This window comes from Ranitomeya variabilis, chromosome 2 (assembly GCF_051348905.1).
Source record: "Ranitomeya variabilis isolate aRanVar5 chromosome 2, aRanVar5.hap1, whole genome shotgun sequence".
Taxonomy (NCBI): domain Eukaryota; kingdom Metazoa; phylum Chordata; class Amphibia; order Anura; family Dendrobatidae; genus Ranitomeya; species Ranitomeya variabilis.
Window position 1 is genome coordinate 543,392,569 of NC_135233.1, and position 22,360 is coordinate 543,414,928.

The following is a 22,360-nucleotide window of genomic DNA, read 5'->3' on the forward strand; positions in this document are numbered from 1 at the left end:
TTTGGATTAATTATCTCTTTTTCCAGCCTTTTCTGACTATTTAAGACCCTCCCCAAACTTGTGAACAGCACTCAAACATGGTCAACATGGGAAAGACAAAGGAGCATTCCAAGGCCATCAGAGACAAGATCGTGGAGGGTCACAAGGCTGGCAAGGGGTACAAAACCCTTTCCAAGGAGTTGGGCCTACCTGTCTCCACTGTTGGGAGCATCATCCGGAAGTGGAAGGCTTATGGAACTACTGTTAGCCTTCCACGGCCTGGACAGCCTTTGAAAGTTTCCTCCCGTGCCAAGGCCAGGCTTGTCCGAAGAGTCAAGGCTAACCCAAGGACAACAAGGAAGGAGCACCGGGAAGATCACATGGCACTGGGGACATTGGTTTCAGTCAATGCCATAAGTAACGTACTCCACCGCAATGGTCTCCGTTCCAGACGAGCCCGTAAGGTACCTTTACTTTCAAAGCGTCATGTCAAGGCTCGTCTACAGTTTGCTCATGATCACTTGGAGGACTCTGAGACTGACTGGTTCAAGGTTCTCTGGTCTGATGAGACCAAGATCGAGACCTTTGGTGCCAACCACACACGTGACGTTTGGAGACTGGATTGCACTGCATACGACCCCAAGAATACCATCCCTACAGTCAAGCATGGTTGTGGCAGCATCATGCTGTGGGGCTGTTTCTCAGCCAAGGGGTCTGGCCATCTGGTCCGCATCCATGGGAAGATGGATAGCACGGCCTACCTGGAGATTTTGGCCAAGAACCTCCGCTCCTCCATCAAGGATCTTAAGATGGGTCGTCATTTCATCTTCCAACAAGACAACGACCCAAAGCACACAGCCAAGAAATCCAAGGCCTGGTTCAAGAGGCAAAAAATCAAGGTGTTGCAGTGGCCTAGTCAGTCTCCTGACCTTAACTCAATTGAAAACTTGTGGAAGGAGCTCAAGATTAAAGTCCACGAGACACCCAAAGAACCTAGATAACTTGGAGAAGATCTGCATGGAGGAGTGGGCCAAGATAACTCCAGAGAACTGTGCCGGCCTGATCAGGTCTTAGAAAAGACGATTATTAGCTGTAATTGCAAACAAAGGTTATTCCACAAAATATTAAACCTAGGGGTTGAATAATAATTGACCCACACTTTTATGTTTAAAATTTATAAAAATTTAACTGAGCAACAAAACTTTTTGGTTTGTAAGATTTATGCATCTGTTAATAAATCCTGCTCTTGTTTGAAGTTTGAAGGCTCTAACTTATTTGCATCTTATTAACCCTGCTAAATCTGCAGGGGGTTGAATACTACTTGTAGGCACTGTATATATATATATATATATATATATATATATATATATATATATATATATATATATATATATATATATATATATATATATATATATATATATATGTTTTTTTTCAGACGTTATTAGTAATCAAAGCAGACATAAGTAGTCCAAAAGGTTCCACTTACTTGTTTTGGACGACCTGTGCCCACGGCTGTCCCATAGCCATATCTCACAAGAATGATGTACACAATACAGAGTTTGTGCATTTTGAGGTTTCAATAGTTTGCATGAAGCAACCTAAAGAAAAGGAGACGTCCTAATAACATATTGTGGGGTCACTAGTCCATAAAGCTGCTCTATGGATCAGTAACTTATTACAGGTGAAATTACCCCGGTATCTCTCCTCCCGATCACTGCACTCCTCGTCTTCTTCATCGGGGTAATCATTCCTCCAGTTGTTTTCTTCATTCTCATCATCCTCATCTTCATACACTTCATCTGGCTCATCATCATCCAGCATCTGCGCAAGCAAAGTGGGAGGGAAAAATACAGGTCATAATAATATAATAGAAAACTCGAGGGGATTATTCCGGTACTTGAGTATAATCCACATGATATACTTAGGACAAATTCCCGGGATCTAGCCAGATTATGGGGCTGTGTCCTGCCTTGGTCCGAGCAGAAACCTCTCGCCAATCTTTTGTGTGGGGACTACCAAAAATGCTGATTCTTTAAAGGTTTAAAAAAGATCAAAATTATAGTAACACAAACAGTGGCAACTTCATTGCCCACAGGTAAGAAGGTCTGCTACCCCCAAAACACAAAGAAGACCATTTCTACCTGAATTCTATCTCCACTGACACTGCAGGAGCCAAGAATGCAGTGTCAGTGTGGGTGGGCTTTTATCCCTTTCTCCTGTCAGTATCAGCCAACCCTAATGTCTGCAGCAGGTAGGACAGTGGGACGAGCACACACCTGCACACACTGACACTGTGCATGTCCTCAGCCCCTGCAGCATCAGTGTGTGCGGGGCTGCACAATGAATTCGGCAGCAGCTCCAAACCAAAGCAGTCAATGAAAATAAGGGGAGGTGGGACGGATTGTAGCTGAGGGGGTGGGACGGTAAGCGGAGCCCTTGGCCATGACATGGTGCACAGTGGATCCCTGATTTACGGTTCCCTGAAAAATGCCCACCGTAAAATTGCCCACACGGAAAATTCCCCACACGGAAAATTGCCGTTTGCAGCATCACAAAGTTTCAGATCTATGATATTTGAGGTGAAAGGTGAGGGTGTTCACATGATGTGTGATCAACTTGTGATTTACAGCTGACCTAGTGCAAAACTGCAAACATGCTGAAGATCTGTGGTTTGTAGCAGTCTGTCACTCAGCAATAGATAGATCTAGTCTGCTCTCATCTCTCACTGATTCTGCCTTACTCCTCCCACCAGCCTAGAGCAGCAGCACATGCAGAACCAGCAGCAGTGTGATCCAGAGGAGCCAACACTGCTATCAGTACCCACAAAAAAATCCACTATTATCTGTGGAGTTACATGGGACTGCAGGTCAGATCTAATACATCATCATCTCAGTGGGTGCCCACCAAAAGCAGGGTGCTGCTGGCTGAGATAGATGGTCCTGGAAGCCCAGAAGGCACCGCAGAAAGGTGAGATTCTGTCAGAGGAGCGGAAGTGCCATAGCAGCTCCGCTCTCCCATTGACTCAGGGGCAGTGAGTCTGGGTCCTGCACTTCCTTCCCTGTCCACTTATGGCTACCAAGAGTAAGAGTGAATAGATCCTACGTAGTTATGTATCATACACATATACTGCAGGTGCAGGCAGGCATAGGATGGAAGGAAATGCAGAGTGGATTTGAATAAGGGTATGTGCACACGTAGAATGATCCTCTGTGGATTTTTCCGCAGCGGATTTTATAAATCCGCAGGGCAAAAACTGTGCGTTTTTCCTGCGGATTTATTGCGGATTTACTGCGGAATTACCGTGGTTTTTGGTGCGAATTCCACTGCGGTTTTCTATTATGGAGCAGGTGTAAAACCGCTGCGGATTTCGCACAAAGAATTGACATGCTGCGGAATGTAAACTGCTGCGTTTCCGCGCATTTTTTTCCGCATGTGCATTGTACAGTACATTGTACTGTAAACGCATGGGGACCCGCAGCTGCTGAAACGCTGCTGATCCGTAGCAAAACCCGCAGCGTGTGAACATAGCCTAAGGGTCTCTAGGCCCAGACACACCACAATAAGAGTAGAATTATTGTTAGCACAGTGGAATGACAACTAAGAACAGAATCCGTACTCTGGGACTAGGGATGAGTGAACCAAACCTGTAGAAGTAAACTGGGCCCAGAGACCTTTGTTGAAATCCATTCTGCATTTTCTTTGCTGCCTGTGTTGTGCTGTATTGTATTTCAATAGAGCCCATGGAAGTCAAGGACAATCACCCGGCAGCTAATTATTTGCAGGTGTGCAATGATTGTTTAACCCCTTCGCGACATGCGCCGTACTAGTACTGCGCTGCCGGCACTGCATTTGTGCCAGCAGCAGTACTAGTACGGCGCACCGATCACCGCGGTCTCGCGCTGAGCGCCGCGGTGATTGGGTGCGGGTGTCAGCTGTATAAGCCGGATTACTCACCGGTAATGCTCTTTTAATGAGTCCACGACAGCACCCCACATGAGAGAGAGGGATCCGCCCATAGGAACAGGAAACCTACAGAATAAAAGGAGGCGGTCCCCTCTCCTCCTCAGTTTAGTTTACAGAGTATAAAAAGGGAACCGCAAAAGCTTTAGTATTAATTCTTATTCAGCAAAATATCTTAAAAACTCTATACAACCATTATTTGTGAATTAAAGAAAGGGCTGTGCATAATCAGGGAGGGTTGTAAATGGGTGCTGTCGTGGACTCATTAAAAGAGCATTACCGGTGAGTAATCCGGCTTTTTACCCTTCGCCACGACAGCACCCCACATGAGAGACTTTCAGAGAGTCATTACTCGGGTGGGATTACTGTACTAAGCACAGCTCTACCAAAGGTCAAATCAGAAGATGAAGATAGATCAAGTCTATAATGGTTGTAAAAGGTAGAAGGTGTAGACCAAGTTGCGGCCTTACATATTAGATGGATCGGGACATCCGCTTGTTCCGCCCAGGAGGAAGCCATGGCTCGTGTTGAGTGCGCTTTAATACCCACTGGAGGAATCTCGCCTTTTGATGTATAGGCCAAGCAGATAGCATCTCTGATCCACCGAGATATGGTAGCTCTCGTGACCCCATGTCCTTTCTTGTGGCCCTGAAAGGAGATAAACAGAGCCCTACTCTCCCTCCATGTTTTACACCTTTCTATATAAGTCAGGATGGCTCTTCTGACATCTAAGGTGTGGAACTTATGTTGTTCAGGGGTTACAGGAGAATCAAAGAAGGAAGGGAGAAATATTTCCTGTGACCTGTGGTAGGTGGATGCTACCTTAGGGAGGTATGAGGGGTCTGGTTTTAGGACTATTCGATCATGGAATATCAGCAAGAATGGTGGGTCTACTGATAGGGCCTGGATGTCGCTAACACGTCTGGCTGAGGTCAGGGCTACCAAAAGGGTTACTTTATATGTGAGGACATTTAGAGGTATAGAATCTAGAGGCTCAAATGGGGAGCTGGTTAAGGCTTCTAGCACTAGATTTAAATCCCACGGAGGTAGACGGGGAATATGTACCGGGTTACTTCGTTCACAAGATTTAATGAATCTGGAGACCGCTGGAGACCCATCTATCAGCGGCTATATTATATCCATATAGGGCTCCTAACGCCGATATCTGGACTCTTAAGGTGTTCACTGATAATCCTAATTCTCTACCTTTTTGTAGGAACTCTAGAATAGGTGTTATCGGAACCTGATTAGTGAATGGTACTGTATGAAATTCTAAGAATTTTTTCCAAACTCTGCTATATATCAGGGTGGTAGATCTTTTTCTACTTAGTAGCAGGGTTTTTACTAGCTGTTCTGAAAAACCCCTTGAGCTTAGTAACTGCCGCTCAAGTTCCACGCCGTCAAGTGAAGCCCTTTCACTTGCGGGTGGAAAAACGGCCCCTGGAACAGTAGTTCCCTGTCCAATGGAAGAATCCATGGGTCGAATAGACACATGCTTTGGAGGCAGGAGAACCACGGCCTCTTTGGCCAGAAGGGTGCGATGAGGATCACCCTTGCACGTTCCCTCCTGATCTTCCTGATCACTAGCGGAATTAGAGACATTGGAGGAAAGGCGTAAGCCAGTCTGAAGTCCCAAGGATGATGTAGGGAGTCCAGCATGTCTGGATGATCCATGGAGTTCAGGGAAGCGAATCTTTCTACCTGTCTGTTGCCTCTTGTGGCAAATAGATCTATCTGAGGCATTCCCCATGCTCTTGTTATTAGTCTGAACACGGTTCTGTTTAAGGACCATTCTCCCTGGCGCAGCCTGTTTCGACTGAGGTAGTCCGCTTTGGTATTTTCTACTCCTCTGATGTGTAGGGCTGTTAGGGATGTAAGGTGAGTCTCTGCAAACTGGAAGATCTCCCCTGCGATGGTCATCAGACTTCCTGACCGTGTACCGCCCTGACGGTTTACATAGGCCACTGTGGTGGAGTTGTCTGAGAAAACTCTTACATCTGCTCCTTGAATCTGTGGAAGAAAATAGTTTAAGGCTTTCCCTACTGCTGTTAATTCTTTCCAATTTGACGAACATGATGATTCTGACTGATTCCAGGTATCCTGGACTATGTCATCTTCCATATGTGCACCCCATCCCGTAGGGCTGGCGTCTGTAGTAATTATTTTGGATGGATCTACTATCCACGGTACACCCCCTGAAAGGTGTCCCATATCTAGCCACCAGGCTAGAGATTGTATGACATCTCTAGAGAGAGTTAGTTTACTCTCTAGGTGTCCTTTCCGTCCCTGGGCTGACAGTACTTCGTACTGTAATTGGCGGGTATGGAATTGAGCCCATGGTACAGCCGGGATACATGAGGACAATGATCCTAGTAAGGACATAGCCTTTCTCAGTGTCATGTAGGGGTTTTTAATTGCTTCTGACACCTTTGACTGTATAGTCGTTTTCTTTGAATGCGGGAGGAAGCTTTTTTGACTTACGGAGTCTAGCTGGATCCCTAGAAACATTTGAGTAGTGTCTGGATTCAGTCTGGACTTTTCGAAGTTGATAATCCAACCCAACTCCTGCAGGGATGAGATTGTGTTAGACAACCGCAATTTACATTGAGCCACAGAATTCCCTATCACTAAAAAGTCATCTAGGTAGGGTATTATTAAAGTGTCCCGTTGGCGTAGGTGAGCCATTACCTCTAACATCACTTTTGTAAAAATGCGGGGGGCCATAGAAAGCCCAAATGGCATTGCTACGTATTGGAAGTGACGAACCTGTCCCTTCAGGATGACCGCTACTCTTAGATACTGCTGGTGTTCGGCATGTATAGGAAGGTGATAGTAAGCATCTTTTAGGTCTATCCCGGCCATGACACACCTAGGAAACAAAAGCTTGATGGTAGAACTAATGGATTCCATTTTGAAAGTGTGGTTACGTAAAAAGGAATTTAGTTTTTTGAGGTTTATGATGGTTCTGAATGAACCATCTGGTTTATTGATCAAGAATAAAGGGGAATAGAACCCCCTTCCTTCTTGATCTCGGGGAACCTCTATCAATACTTTTTTAGATAGAAGCGACAGGATCTCTGATTCCAGAGCTTCTTGTTGTTGTTGACCTCTTGGAGATGTTACAATAAAAGAATCCCAAGGGATCCTATCAAATTCTAATCTCAATCCGTTCCCAATAATGTCCAGAATCCAAGGACTAGATGTTATCAACTTCCATTTAGCAAAGAAATATTTCAATCTACCGCCCACTTCATAATTAACGGTACTTATTGCGTTTTTGGTTATAGGATCCGGAAAACAGAGCACCTCTTTGTTTTGGATCCTTTGCTTCCCAGCGCTCCCTTTGCTCAGTAGGTTTGTTCCTGGTGAAGGGGCGTCTCCTGAAAGCTCTCCTGTAAGAGGGAAGGTACTGGTTAGGGAAGCCTTTCTTCCGCTCTCCTGCCTTATTTAAGAGCTCGTCCAGAGTTTTCCCAAATAGGAACTCACCCTGGCAGGGGATCGCACAAAGTTTTGCCTTGGCCTGTGCGTCCCCTTTCCAATTTTTCAACCAGAGTGCTCGTCGGGCTGTGTTTACTAGGCCGGCTGACCTGGCTGTTAGACGTAGCGAATCCACCGACGCATCGGCTAGAAATGCTACTGCATCTTTCATTAGAGGGATTTTCGATAGAATTGTATTTCTCGAAGCTCCACTCCTAATTTGTTCCTCCAGCTGCTCTGTCCATACTAGCAGTGACCTTGCAGTACAGGTGCTAGAGATGGCTGGTCTGAATGCCCCCGTATTAGCCTCCCATGACCTCTTAAGTAAGGCTTCTGCTTTTCGGTCTAACGGATCAGTTAGAGTCCCTGAGTCCTCCACAGGCAAGACCGACTGTTTAGAAGTTGAAGCCACTGCCGCATCAACTTTTGGTATTTTTTGCCAGGAACTAAGTTCTTCGTCACTGAAGGGGTAGCGTCTTTTAGCAGAGGATGGCAAGAATCCTCTTGTATGTTGTTTCTCCCACTCTTTCTTAACCAGCTCCTTAATTGTGGGTATGGCGGGGAAGGACCTTCGTTTTCTTTGTCCTAACCCCGCGAACATGATGTCCTGTGCTGACTTCTTTCCCTTCTCATCTGGGCACCCCATCGTGCTCCTGACGGCTTTAATTAAACTGTCTACACTACTATTTGGTAGACAAAGCCCTCCTTCATATTCCGATGAACTTGGCTGGGACTCCTCTTCATCAGAGGATTTTTGCACTACCTCTGACTCCGAGCTTACTGGAGATCGGGACCTGCTAGGCTGGCGGGTACTGGTGCTACTTGTATGGGCCAGACCTTGCATCTCTTCACGAATTATGGCTCTAACGTCAGACGGAGTCATTACGTTTTCTTGCCGTAAGGTCAGTACGATGCACTCTGCACATAACCTCTTAGTATATGAGTCCGGGAGGGGTTGCAAGCATAAGGCACATTCTTTGTGTTTGGTTTTATGAGTCCTTTTCTTAGTCTAGAGGAAGGGGATATAGGAGGAACATATATCAGCATATGGGAAGAGACTCTTTTAAAACTCACCCAGTGAAGCTGACAGGTACCGGTTCTGGAGGCGGATTCTTAGCTGAAAGACCTTTCTGTCTGGTGGCAGATCGCTTTTCCTGGGATCGATCTCCACTTTTGGTGCTGCTCCTGGCGCTTGTCTCCTTACTGGGAGACTGCTCTGTTGCAGACAAGTGCGCTACATCGGCCGGTGAAGCCATACTTACACACACCGGCCGACGCTAGCGCTGCACTTTTAAATCTGGCGCCGAATCTCCTGCCTCCCCGGACCCAACCCGGAAGTGCTCCAGCGGCTTCCGGGTTAGACGCGCCGCTCCTCCTTACCATGCGGCGGCTGCTGGATAAGAAGCCGGCCGCTGAGCGCGCGCGTCCTCATGGATCCGGGCGGCCCAGCGGCACCGAACCCGGACCATGGCGATGAACAGACGAGGGGGGAGGCTGCAAACAGTGGCTCCCCCGCCGCTGCCTCTGGTACCGCAGCCCCTGCCGTTCCACCAGAGACTGACGCAGGCGGGTGCATGGCCCAGGAATCCTTTTTGGACTGCAGGTACTTCGGGGTTCCCATAGAAACAGGAAACCTAAACTGAGGAGGAGAGGGGACCGCCTCCTTTTATTCTGTAGGTTTCCTGTTCCTATGGGCGGATCCCTCTCTCTCATGTGGGGTGCTGTCGTAGCGAAGGGTAAAATGACATTTAACCCCTCTGATGCCGCTGTCAGTAGTGACAGCGGCATAGAGGGGGATCGCGCAGGGACGGGGGCTCCCTGCGCTCTCCCACCGGAGCAACGCGATGAGATCGCGTTGCTCCGGTGATCCGGAAGGAGTCCCCGGATCCAAGATGGCCGCGGGACTTCTTCCGGGTCATGAAATGACCTGGCTAGCCGGCGCCTGCTGAGAGTTGCTGACAGCAGGCGCTGGAAAGCCTCCTGATCTTGCCTGTCAGATCGCTGATCTGACAGAGTGCTATGCACACTGTCAGATCAACGATCTGATCTAATACAGTGATGTCCCACCCTGGGACAATAGTAGAAAGTAAAAAAAAAAAAAAAAAAAAATAGAATGTATAAAAAAATAAAATAAGAAAATCCCCAAATAAAGAAAAAAAAAAACATTTCCCAGTAAATCCATTTATGTAAATAAAAAAAAACAATAAAAGTACACATATTTGGTATCGCTGCGTCCGTAACGACCCGCTCTATAAAACTATCCCACTAGTTAACCCCTTCAGTGAACACCGCAAAAAAAAAAAAAAAAGGCAAAAAACAACGCTTTATTATCATACAGGCGAACAAAAAGTGGAATAACACGCGATAAAAAAAAGACAGATATAAATAACCATGGTACCGCTGAAAACGTCATCTTGTCCCGCAAAAAAAAAGCCGCCATACAGCATAATCAGCAGAAAAATAAAAAAGTTATAGCTCTCAGAATAAAGCGATGCAAAAACAATTATTTTTTTATATAAAGTCGTTTTTATTGTGTAAAAGCGCCAAAACACAAAAAAATTACATAAGTGAGGTATCGCTGTAATCGTACTGACCTGAAGAATAAAGCTGCTTTATCAATTTTACCACACGTGGAACGCTATACACGCCCCCCAAAAGAATTTCAGGAATTGCTGGTTTTTGTTCATTCCGCCTCCCAAAAATCAGAATAAAAAGCGATCAAAAAATGTCATGTGCCCGAAAATGGTACCAATAAAAACGTCAACTCGTCCCGCAAAAAACAAGATCTCACATGACTCTGTGGGCCAAAATATGGATAAATTATAGCTCTCAAAATGTGGTGATGCAAAAACAATTTTTTGCAATAAAAAGCGTCTTTTAGTGTGTGATGGCTGCCAACCATAAAAATCCGCCAAAAAAACGCTATAAAACTAAATCAAACCCCCCCTTCATCACCCCCTTAGTTAGGGAAAAATATTAAAATTTTAAAAAATTTATATATTTCCATTTTCCCATTAGGGTTAGGGTTAGGGTTGGGGTTAGGGTTTCAGTTATAAATGGGGGGTTTCCACTGTTTAGGTACATCAGGGGCTCTCCAAACGCGACATGGCGTCCGATCTCAATTCCAGCCAATTCTGCTTTGAAAAACTAAAACAGTGCTCCTTCCCTTCCGAGTTCTCCTGTGCGCCCAAACAGTGGTTCCCCCCAACATATGGGGTATCAGCGTTCTCAGGACAAGTTGGACAACAACTTTTGGGGTCCAATTTGTCCTGTTACCCTTGGGAAAATAAAAACGTGGGGGCTAAAATATCAGTTTCGTGGAAAAAAATTTTTTTTTTTTATTTTCACGGCTCTGCGTTATAAACTGTAGTGAAACACTTGTTGGTTCAAAGTTCTCACAACACATCTAGATAAGTTCCTTGGGGGGTCTAGTTTCCAATATGGGGTCACTTGTGGGGGGTTTCTACTGTTTAGGTACATCAGGGGCTCTGCATATGCAACATGACGCCTGCAGACCAATCCATCTAATCTGCATTTCAAACGGCGCTCCTTCCCTTCCGAGCTCTGCCGTGCACCCAAACAGTGGTTCCCCCCCATATATGGGGTATTAGCGTACTCAGGACAAATTGGACAACTTTTGTGGCCCAATTTCTCCTGTTACCCTTGGGAAAAAAAATAAATTGGGGGCTGAAACATTTTGTGGAAAGAAAAAATGATTTTTTAATTTTCACAGCGCTACATTCTAAACTTTAGTGAAACAATTGGGGGTTAAAAGTGCTCACCACACATCTAGATAAGTTCCTTAGGGGGTCTTCTTTCCAAAATGGGGTCCATTGTGGGGGGTTTCCACTGTTTAGGCACGTCAGGGGCTCTCCAAACGCGACATGGGTTCCGATCTCAATTCCAGCCAATTCTGCATTGAAAAGTCAAACGGCGCTCCTTCCCTTCCGAGCTCTGCCATGCGCTCAAACAGTGGTTTATCCCCATATATGAAGTATCAGCGTACTCAGGACAAATTGCACAACAACTTTTGGGGTCCAATTTTTCCTGTTACCCTTGGGAAAATAAAAAATTTGGGGCAAAAAGATCATTTTTTGTGAAAATTAATATGAATTTTTTTTTTACGGCTCTACATTATAAACTTCTGTGAAGCACTTGGAGGTTCAAAGTGCTCACCACACATCTAGATTAGTTCCTTAGAGGGTCTACTTTCCAAAATGGTGTCACTTTTGGGGGTTTCCACTGTTTAGGCACGTCAGGGGCTCTCCAATCGCGACATAGGTTCCGATCTCAATTCCAGCAAATCTTGCATTGAAAAGTCAAATGGCGCTCCTTCCCTTCCGAGCTCTGCCATGTGCCCAATCAATGGTTTACCCCAACATGTGGGGTATCTGCGTACTCCGGACAAATTGTACAACGACTTTTGTGGTCCAATTTCTCCTGTTACCCTTGGTAAAATAAAACAAATTGGATCTGAAGTAAAAATTTTGTGAAAAAAAAGTTAAATGTTCAATTTTTTTTTAAACATTCCAAAAATTCCTGTGAAGCACCTAAAGGGTTAATAAACTTTTTGAATGTGGTTTTGAGTACCTTGAGGGGTGCAGCTTTTAGAATGGTGTCACTTTTGGGCATTTTCTGTCATATAGACCCCTCAAAGTCACTTGAAGTGTGAGGTGGTCCGTAAAAAAAATGGTTTTGCAAATTTTGTTGCAAAAATGAGAAATCGCTGGTCAACTTTTAACCCTTATAACTCCCTAACAAAAACAAATTATGTTTCCAAAATTGTGCTGATGTAAAGCAGACATGTGGGAAATGTTGTTTATTAACTATATTATGTGATATAACTCTCTAAGGGCATAAAAACTAAAAGTTTGAAAATTGCTAAATTTTCATAATTTTTGACAAATTTTTGTTTTTTTCACAAATAAATGCAAGTCATATCGAAGAAGTTTTACCACCATCATGAAGTACAATATGTCACGAGAAAACAATGTCAGAATTACCAGGATCCGTTGAAGCGTTTCAGAGTTATGACCTCATAAAGTGACAGTGGTCAGAATTGTAAAAATTGGCCCTGTCACTTAGGTGAAAACAGGCTTCGGGTGAAGGGGTTAATAAACTTAAGTTATTGTTATTAGAACTCCTTAATAAACTGTTCTTAATAAACTTGTTGGTAGTTTTTTATGTGGGCAATTTTTGCCGACATTCTTCTGTGCTGCAGAGCATCTCACCTATAATTCTATACTATTCTCTGTTCTGCAGAGCATCTCACGTATACCTGCATACTATCCCCCTGTCCTGCAGAGCATTTAACCTATGATCTTTGCTATTCTCTATCCTGCAGAGCAACTCACCTATAATTCTTTATTATTCTTCTGTCCTGCAGAGCATCTCACGTATACCCTTATTATTTCCCCTTGACCTGTAGAGCATTTAACCTATATCTCTTTGCTATTCTCTGTCCTGCAGAACATCTCACCTATAATTATATATTATTATTCTGCCCTGGAGAGCATCTCATGTATACATGCATAATATCCCCCTGTCCTGCAGAGCATTTAACCTATATATCTTTGCTATTCTCTGCTCTCTGCTATTCTTCACCTTGCACCTCAAATATCATGGATCTGAAACTTTGTGATGCTGCAATTGGCAATTTTCCGTGTGGGCAATTTTCTGGTCACCCTGATTTACATATCCAATACATTATACTTTGATTGCTTTTTTATGTAATCTACGGTACAGGCATGAGTTTTATAGGGGCGTAAATGGAGTAGTCTGAGTTTTGGGGGTGACAAACTCCCTTTAATTACTAAAACCACTAAATTATGTGGTGATTTAAACCCTAATGTGTCATTCCCATCTTCATAAATGGGTATTGTTGGGTATTTAAAGGAACCAGTCACCATGAAAATGCCGTCCAATCTGCAGGCACCATGTTACAGAACAGGGGCAGCCGAGCAGATTGGTACATAGATTTGTGAGGAAACATTCAGTGTATCCTGGGTTTTCATCCAGGGTGATCCCATCAGAGATGGCTGTCAGTCACTGATCGCACCGCCCACTGGACCAAAAATCTCCAAAAACAGCGCAGGATTAAATGATGAAAATTCAGGTTACACTGAAACTTTTCCCACAAAACTATGTATCGCTCTGCTCTGCTCCCCCATGGTGCCTGCAGATTGGACGGCATATACATGGTGACAGGTTCCCTTTAAGGGTCTGCCATTTTTATCGGTAACATTGAGATATAGGTTTTTGAACGCGGTGGAGAGTCCAAACAAACAACTTCCGGCTTTTCTATTTTTTTTTTTTTTTACACCATTTACCTTACGGTTTAAATGATATATTCTGATAGCCTGTAGTTTTACAGACAGTGCGACATGCACCTGACCTCTGACGAATATATAAGTCACAGGACGTTAAGACAGAATTCTTCAGGGAGCAGTAATTGAGCAGACTGGTTTTCATTCAGTTTCCCCACAGACATTTGTATCTTTAGAGGAAGCTGTGAATAGGCTTTCCGTGCTCCTCTTACCAGCTCCTGCTCATAGTGGTAAGGCTGGACAGAGAGGATGGCCTGGATCCAGTTATTTGGAGACGACTCCGCATAGTAAATGTCATACACAAACTCCTCTGGGTCCTCTCTGTGCTCCGAGCCGTGCCCTCCCGGAGACACGGCCAGACGTTCCCGAATCATCTTCATGGAATTACACACGATGGTTTCCGGGTCAGAGACCTACAGGAATAGAAAAAAAAAGTGTTCTGCTTCAATGTATCCTTGTGTGTTAGAATATATATAGTCATACTCTATAATCAGAAGAAGTATATATGGTTAGTAAGGATGAGCAGCCATGCGTCAGGTCTGGATGTAACATCTAATTATCCAGGCCACAATCACACACTCGCCTGCAGGTCTGCTCACACATGGGGACGGTGCAGCCGGGATTTTGGCTGTACCACAGCAGACAGGCGTAGACAGCAAAAAGGCAAAGGAGCGCAGCCCAGGAGGCACAGCAGGTAGAGGAAGGAACAGCAACAAAACCCATTTTCTGTTCCAACACCATCGCTTTGTACATTTATTCTACCAGTTAAGCTAATTCCAATGATTCACAATACGTGTATGTAATTTATTACCCCGGGGCCAAGGGATTACGGATGAAGGTAAAACAAGTTATCACCCATGATCAGTGGGGGTCCGACTGCTGGGACCTGCACAAATCGGCAGAACAGGGAACCTTTTTTAGAATGGAGCTGCAGTGCACGTGCGACCACCACTCCATTCATTCCCTATGAGGCTGCCGAGTGCTGGGCTGGACTTCTTGGTATATCAAGAAAAACAACGTTGTCTGTCATTACAAACGTGTCTGCTTATGTGCCCAACACTGCCACACCTGTCCACAGGTTGTATTTGGGATTGCAGCCCCATTTTCTTCACTCCATTGGACCTGTGCTGTAATACCTACCAGACACGACCCATGGACACATGTGGTGCTGTTAAGAAAGCAGTTATGTTATGATACCATTTCATTTGATTTGATTTGCCTCCCCTATTAGTATCTAGACTCTGGATCTACAAGTCCATAGGGATGAGACATGCTGTGAAGGACTGGGGGAAATTACTGGTGGAAGGCAAGACCCCAAAGAAATGTTTTATTATTGGAAGACATATCGGGGATATGATCAGTGGCGGCTGTGAGCTGAGACCTGCACAAATGGCTGGGAAGAGTGGCATAACCTGGAATCGGTAGACTTCCAGATGATATTAATCCTGTTCACTCGTCATTTAAAGGCGCTGTCCGGGTCTGACATACTGATGACCTACCACTGATCAGCTGGTGTCTGCCCAGCAACAGCCATATGCTCTGCACATTGCTAAGTGTCGCTGCCGAGCACTGCAGTTTATCTCCCACTATGGTGGGGCAGATTTCAGTTGACTCGTGGGGAGCAGGATTCCACCAATCTCAGATTTATGACCTATCCCATCATCAATATGCGAGTCCTGGACAATCCCTTTAACTTCATGATGGATAGAGATGTGTTATGGGGAATGGAGCAGATAGTGATGCCCATTGTGCGCCAACATATCCGCCACATGATAACATCAGAAAGCGCTGCCGTCCTCCCTCCTGCCCACACAAACCTTGAGATCGCCAGTTTCCTTCTCAGTTTCCTCCTGTTCTATATCAAAAACTTGGAAGGTCTCTTCATTTTTGCCCTTGGAGTCGGCTTCAGCTTTTTTGGAGGCTTCAGCTGTTTCTGGCACAGGTTTGTCCGCAGGGCTGGCAGGTTGGCTGTTGTCAGACTTGCCGTCTTCCTCCTCCTCACATTTTGGTCTAAGGCTGGAGACTAAGCGGTAGCGCCTCGCTTGGCGTTCAGCATCTCTACTGGCCCTCAAGTCTTTCTGGATCTGCTGTAAGTTCCGAATGGGGGGACGGTGGACCCGAGTGTCGTGGTCTCGGGATATGGCTTCCTGCACATACTTCTGGAGTGGTTCATTCTAACAAAGGTCAGAAAAACACAGGAGTGTGAAAGGAGAAGGTTCAGAAGGAAATACATGGCCTGATTCATCATCTGACTTTTTTTGTCTGGTCTTACTCATTGATGTTTTTGTGCCATATCAATCAAAATGACCCATGTGGTTCAAGAATTTGGCGCAAAATAAAATACTTTTTATCTCTGTTTTTGACCCATTTTGTGATTTTTTTTTTAGTGCCAAATTTGCAAGTTTCAATAAAATGTGACAAAAATTGCACCAACGATCCGGGAGGATCTTTCTGAAAAGTCACAAGTGATGAATCAGGCAAAAGTACCAAATCATAAATAGTCAATGAAGAAGCAGAAAACTCCTTTTAGTAAGTGGCACCACACGAGAGGGGCAGGCAGGGTGGAAGATCGGACGCTCACATACAATTATAGTGTCCAAGGGTTAATACCGTACCAAAGATAAGGCTCCTTTATATTAACTGTTGGGTCCAGGACACCTTACATATGGGATAGATGGGAGTATTAGCAATTATTTACCAGATAATGACCAAGCGACAAGTTTAGAGCATGGTAAGCTTCTGGATTGGGGTAAGGCCTCTGCAGGCTATCAGGGGCAGGTCTGTGCCCGGCCGTCAGGTACAGAGGACCCGGGGGTGAAGGAGGCAGCAGTGGGAAATCACAGCATATGAGGGCTGATAGTGAGCGCCATCTAATGTGCAGAGCACGCCTCGCACACAGGTAACAGCAGATCTGTAATTATAGGGGGCTCCTATGGAAGCCCAAGATACACTAGAAAAAAAAAACATTCACCAGAGATCTTTGATTTCTGGGGACAATCATTTAAATATTAAAATGTAGAAAACATCTACAAAAATAAAAACTAAAAAGTTTGCATGACAAAAAACCTACGCACATCAGGTATCCGCACAGTGGTAACAGCCCGGAGGATTCATCCAGCACCAAAAGATGCATTTATTACTATTCAGGTCGCAAATAAAAATCCTCTGCAATAATTCCTATGTCCCCAAACTCGTCCTGAAGAGACTAAGTCCGTGGTCACACCTCCAGTATTTGGTCAGTTTTTACCTCAGTATTTGTAACTAGGAGAGGAACAATCAGAGGAAAAGTCACCGCTTCTGGATTATCACCCACTGCTGAGTATGGCTACAAATACTGAGGTGAAATACTGACCGCGTGCACGTGGCCTAAACAGATATTTCTGTTAGAAAGACAAGAAGCAAAAATAAGGGTTAATGCAGGGATTTGCAACCTCCAGGTTTTATGGAACTACAACCCCCAGCAGGGGCCAGAGTGTATACAATGCTTCTCTCTGCTGCAGGCCCGCGCAGCATGCTGGGAGTTGTAGTTCCCGTGCAGTAGCTCACCTACCTGGGAGCTGACAGTGGCCGCTAGCTTGAACACCTGGGTGCGGACCGCTGTGGCCTCGGCGCCCTCCTTCTCCTCACTGTCCTCCTCCTCGGCCCGCGGCCTCTTGCAGTGGATGATGAGCGCCCCCGCCGGCTCTGCCCCCCGCTTACGCTTCACGCGGAGCACCGCAGCCTCCATGGTCCTACACTGCCTGTCGCACATGAGGCGTCACTCTCCCCGGCCATGTCGTGCAGCGGGCGCGGCCATGTTTTGGGTTGCCCAGTACACGTGCTTCCGGTATGTTGCATTGTGGGAAGATGGCGGCCTCCATGCACTAGCGGTTGTGGCTAAATCCAAGTCGGCTAAAGGACCTGGTCCCTCTGCCGACTGGGAAATAGCCTGCTCTCTGTGAGAAAGCTAAATCCCAGTCGGCTAAGGCCCAGGTCCTTCTGTGCACTGGGATTTAGCTTTCTCACACAGAGTGGGCTATTTCCCAGTCGGCAGAGGGACCAGGTCCTTTAGCCGACTTGGATTTAGCCTGCTCTATATAAGAATGCTAAATCCCAGTAGATAGAAGGACCCTTATTGTATATAGATAGATATGAATACTGTCATGTGATTTTTTTGCAGTAATATTGAGCCGCAGACTAGATATGACATCTGATTACATATTTATTTATATGTGACAATTATACACACAAATTTTCCCCCTAATCCCAGTGTGTACAATATTCTGCGCCAATCTCATCTGCGACACGTTTTATTTACTGGTGATAATTTTTGTAGATCACACAACCACAGATTTTTTTCCATGCATGCACCTAGGAGTGTTTTAACCCTCGGGTGATTTTCCGTTTTTTTTTTTTTTTTAAATTTTCTTCCCATAACTTATTTTTCCATCCACATCGCCATTGGGATTTTTTATTTATTTTGGCCCCGGGACGTTCTTATTTATACCATTTTGGCGGGGATTTTTTATTTTTTATTTTTTTTTTGTAATGGAGCAAATGCGATTTTTTTTGTTTCTTATATTTTTATGATATATGACGTAACTTGTAGATCATGCAACCACAGATTTTTTTCCATGCATGCACCTAGGAGTGATTTAATTCTTTGGCGATTTTCATTTTTTTTTCCATTTTTCTTCTTTCCCATAACTTATATTTTCATCCACATCACCGTTGGGATTTTTTTTTTATTTTGACGGGACGTTCTTTTTTATACCATTTTGGCGCGGATACCATGTTTTGATCACCTCTTATTTCATTTTATTGCAATGTTGCGGCGACCAAAAAAAACGTAATTATGGCGTTTCTAGTTTTTTTCTCGTTATGCCGTTTACCGATCAGATTATTTTACATTTTGATTGGTCAGACCTTTCTGAACACGTCAATTCCAAATTTATTTATTTTTTTAAATGGAGCAAAAGCGATATTTTTTTTTCTGATATTTTTATGTTATATGATGTAACTGCATCATGCGTTGTGAAGGGGTCAATACTATAATTATTGGCCAAATGGACCAGGTCCTTCTGCCGACTTGGATTTAGCCTGCTCTCTGTGAGAAAGCTAAATCCCAGTCGGCTAAAGGCCCAGGTCCTTCTGTGCACTGGGATTTAGCTTTCTCACACAGAGTGGGCTATTTCCTAGTTGACAGAGGGACCAGGTCCTTTAGCCGACTTGGATTTAGCCTGCTCTATATAAGAATGCTAAATCCCAGTAGATAGAAGGACCCTTATTGTATATAGATAGATATGAATACTGTCATGTGATTTTTTGCAGTAATATTGAGCCGCAGACTAGATATGACATCTGATTACATATTTATTTATATGTGACAATTATACACACAAATTTTCCCCTTAATCCCAGTGTGTACAATATTCTGCGCCAATCTCATCCTCGTCCCGTTTTATTTACTGGTGATCATTTTTGTAGATCACACAACCACAGATTTTTTTCCATGCATGCACCTAGGAGTGTTTTAACCCTCAGGCGATTTTCCGTTTTTTAAATTTTTTTTCCTTCCCATAACTTATTTTTCCATCCACATCGCCGTTGGGAATTTTTTTTATTTTGGCGGGACGTTCTTATTGATACCATTTTGGTGCGGATACCATGTTTTGATCACCTCTTATTTCATTTTATTGCAATGTTGCGGCGACCAAAAAAAGTCATTATGGCGTTTCGAGTTTTTTCTCGTTATGCCGTTTACTGATCAGATTATTTAACATTTTGATTGGTCAGACGTTTCTAAACATGTCAAGTCCCAATTTGTGTATTTTTTTAATTGAGCAAAATCAATATTTTTTCTTATATTTCTATGATATATGACGTAACTGCATCATGCGTTGTGAAGGGGTTAATACTATAATTATTGGCCAAATGGACCAGGTCCTTCTGCCAACTTGGATTTAGCCTGCTCACTGTGAGAAAGCTAAATCCAAGTGGGATAAAGGACCAGGTCCCTTGGAGTGGTTTAATACCAGACTTAGTAAGCTAAAACACCAGGTCCTTCTGCCCACTTAGCTTTAGCTTGCTGTATATAACAAAGTCTAGTGGGCAACGCAGTCCAACAGTGATTCACCAGTCTGATGCACTGTGATGATTCCACGGTTCACTGTCGGACTTCCGTACTGTAGTGCCCCTGTGTCACGCAGGGGGCAGTCCGGCAATCCAACCTACTACAATGTTTCCGCCAGGTTATGCGTATTGCCGGTCACTGTGCTCCTTGAGTTCACCTCAAGTGACAGCTCAGAGGGTACTGTGATAACCGCAAACTGTCATCTCCAGTGACCTCACAGGTGGCGGCTTCCATGCCACCCTTAGTGTGTGTACGGCGGACACGGGGAGGGGTCACGTTTTATGATGTCACTATGGCTTCTGTATGTATTGGAGCAGGGGATCATCTTGGGACCTCGATGTGGATTACGCTGGACCTTGTGGATCTCATTGAACCTGCAGGTGTTTTTTTTTTGGGTAAATGGGTGAAAGAGGGTGTCTGTTTTTATATTTTAATTACATGTTTTTAATCTGTGTTTCTTTAGTTTTACTTACAGTGTTAGTAAACGGGGTGTTTCATAGACACCTCTCTATTACTAACCCTGGGCTTGATGTCAGCTGTGATTTTTGACAAATCACAGTTGTAATTATACTTACAGCCCTGGCAAAAATGAAGAGACCACTGCAAAATGTCCAGTTTGTCTGATTTTTCTCTATAGGTATATTTTTGAGTAAAATGTAAATTGCTCTTTTATTCTATAAACTTCTGACATGCCTCAGAATTTTCAAGCAATAAATTTAGTATTTTTTTCTAACAAAGAAAAATGGTCAAAATAAAAATAACCCAGTGCTTTCAGACCTCAAATGATGCAAAGAAAACAAGTCCATAGTCATTTAGAAACAACAGTACTAATTTTTTAACTCCGGAAGAGTTCAGAAATAGTGATGAGTGAACGTGCTCGCCACTACTCGTTACTCGCCCAGGTATCAGTGTACTCGGCGAGCAGCGAGCATTTCCGGTATTATTCGGCGGTAACTGCAGTCTTCACCCAGCAATTTTGGCGGACTTAAGAGACCCAATCACGGTGCAGGGATTGTCTGCCAGGCCATGAAACGCCGCAGCCATCTTTGTTGTGGTCGTGCAGTGATTGGCTGGGCCGTACAGCATCATCCCGAGTATAAGAGACCTTGTGCCGCCCTGCTCGCCGCATTCTGTTCCTGTTTCAGCGAGAATAGGGAGAGCTGCTGCCGAGATAGGGTCAGAATCGTGGTTTTAGAGTTAGTGTAGGCCTGCAACTCTTACATCCACAACTCCTCAGAAACCAAAAGTCCTTTGTAGGGCTAATTTGTGGGTCCCGATATTGCAGCGCTAGGCAGGCAGGGCACAGCATATCCACATCAGTGCAAGGCCTGCAGGCACTGTATGTGCGTCCATTGCTCCCACTGCATCCCTCCCAAAGCTCCATAACCGCCTGCTGCTGCTGCAGCTTCTTTACTGTCTATATACCTATTTTTCCTTCTTTTTTTTTCCAAAAATTCCCCCCCCCCTAAAAAAAAAAAAAATTCAGTCTGTTCTGTCAGACTGAGGCCTGTTGAAAAGTTATAGTTTGTCAGGCATACGTAGCATAGTTGTCTGTGCGACCCTTGTGCTCCCTTTTTTTTGGTGTTTTAAATTCACTGAAAAAGGCCTCATATATCTGCGTCCTCCATGTTTGGTCATTGGAGGCCTGTGTACTTATTTTTTGACTGTGTGATACTCAAATTCTATACGGCGCTATTTCGTATCAAAGAATTCAAAGGCCACAGATTTGCCAGTGTGGTATTTCCGTTAGAGCCGTCATATATCTCTGTGCTCCTAGTTTGGTCATTGGAGGCCTGTGTACTTATTTTTTGACTGTGTGATACTCAAATTCTATACGGCGCTATTTCATATCAAAAAATTCAAAGGCCACAGATTTGCCAGTGTGGTATTTCCGTTAGAGCCGTCATATATCTCTGTGCTCCTAGTTTGGGCATTGGAGACCGGTGTACTTATTTTTTGGCTGTGTGATACTCAAATTCTATACAGCACTATTTTGCATGAATTAACTTAAAAAAATTGAATACAGTCTGTTAGGTCAGGCTGAGGCCTGCCTGGTGTTTGGGTTTGAAAAATCATAGATTTGCAGGCATACTGATCACATATTATTTCGCTACTAATAAAGACATTTGTGTTGAGCATTTGAAATAGTGCAGTAGTCCATTTAAAATGGTTAAGGCAAGGGGCAAGGGACAGGGAAGTGGATGTGATGCTGATGGTGCATCCAGAGGATGAGGCCATGGGCAAGGTGAAAGTGCGCAAAACAAAGACCCACATCTTCTCTCTCGGCATTCCTGTCCCAGTTTCTAGGGGACCACAGCACACAACTATTGAAGCCACAGCAGTGTGTAACGGTGGTTGGCTGGATAGCGGAAAAAGCTTCCAGTCACTTAGCCACCACCACCTTGTCTTCCACACAGTCAAGTCTGAGTAGCCGTGAGTGAGGCCAGGATATTCCTCACCCTGATCCTCTTTCCTCCCACCATGCCGAGTGCCCTGAGACAAC

General features: G+C 44.4%; 3 protein-coding genes across 10 annotated transcripts in view; 1 reads left to right on the top strand and 2 right to left on the bottom strand.

Annotated features, from left to right (window-relative positions):
• SLC7A6OS (solute carrier family 7 member 6 opposite strand) overlaps positions 1-17,496 on the bottom strand; it is a 135,803-nt gene extending 118,307 nt beyond the window's left edge. For 3 of the 4 annotated variants that reach the window (XM_077288162.1, XM_077288164.1, XM_077288163.1), the window contains exons 1-4: positions 17,296-17,496; positions 15,563-15,919; positions 13,958-14,158; positions 1,674-1,803 (exon numbers count right to left, since the gene is read on the bottom strand). In XM_077288162.1, coding sequence (XP_077144277.1) covers positions 1,674-1,803; positions 13,958-14,158; positions 15,563-15,919; positions 17,296-17,496 — 889 coding nt within the window. Of the gene's footprint in view, positions 1-1,467; positions 1,581-1,673; positions 1,804-13,957; positions 14,159-15,562; positions 15,920-17,295 lie in introns of those variants that run through there. The other variant, XM_077288165.1, reaches the window with a different exon arrangement.
• Positions 5,055-9,140, bottom strand: LOC143807014 (uncharacterized). Of its 5 annotated transcripts, none has more exons than XM_077288160.1 (3): positions 6,709-9,140; positions 6,424-6,507; positions 5,055-5,952 (listed from the first exon to the last, which is right to left on the bottom strand). In XM_077288160.1, the coding sequence occupies exons 1-3, from the start codon at positions 6,850-6,852 to the stop codon at positions 5,314-5,316; spliced, it is 867 nt and encodes a 288-aa protein (XP_077144275.1). In that variant the 5' UTR covers positions 6,853-9,140; the 3' UTR covers positions 5,055-5,313. The 5 variants fall into 3 exon arrangements, 3 of the variants coding, with proteins under 3 accessions (XP_077144275.1, XP_077144273.1, XP_077144274.1); XR_013221617.1 differs by having other exon boundaries at positions 6,424-9,140; XM_077288158.1 differs by having other exon boundaries at positions 5,055-6,507.
• Positions 17,497-17,541: 45 nt separating the features above from the next.
• The window catches only part of PRMT7 (protein arginine methyltransferase 7), a 155,849-nt gene continuing 151,030 nt past the window's right edge, over positions 17,542-22,360 (top strand). Inside the window, exon 1 of the mRNA XM_077288150.1 lies at positions 17,542-17,616. The gene's annotated coding sequence lies outside the window, so the exon portion shown is untranslated. The remainder of the gene's footprint in view (positions 17,617-22,360) is intronic.

Excerpts from the sequence above, each read along its gene's own strand:
- LOC143807014 (XM_077288158.1), bottom strand. The coding sequence starts at position 6,852 with ATGGAATCCATTAGTTCTACCATCAAGCTTTTGTTTCCTAGGTGTGTC. Across the intron at positions 6,508-6,708 it reads CGGTCATCCTGAAGGGACAG|GAGTTGGGTTGGATTATCAA; the intron begins GTTCGTCACTTC and ends TCATCCCTGCAG.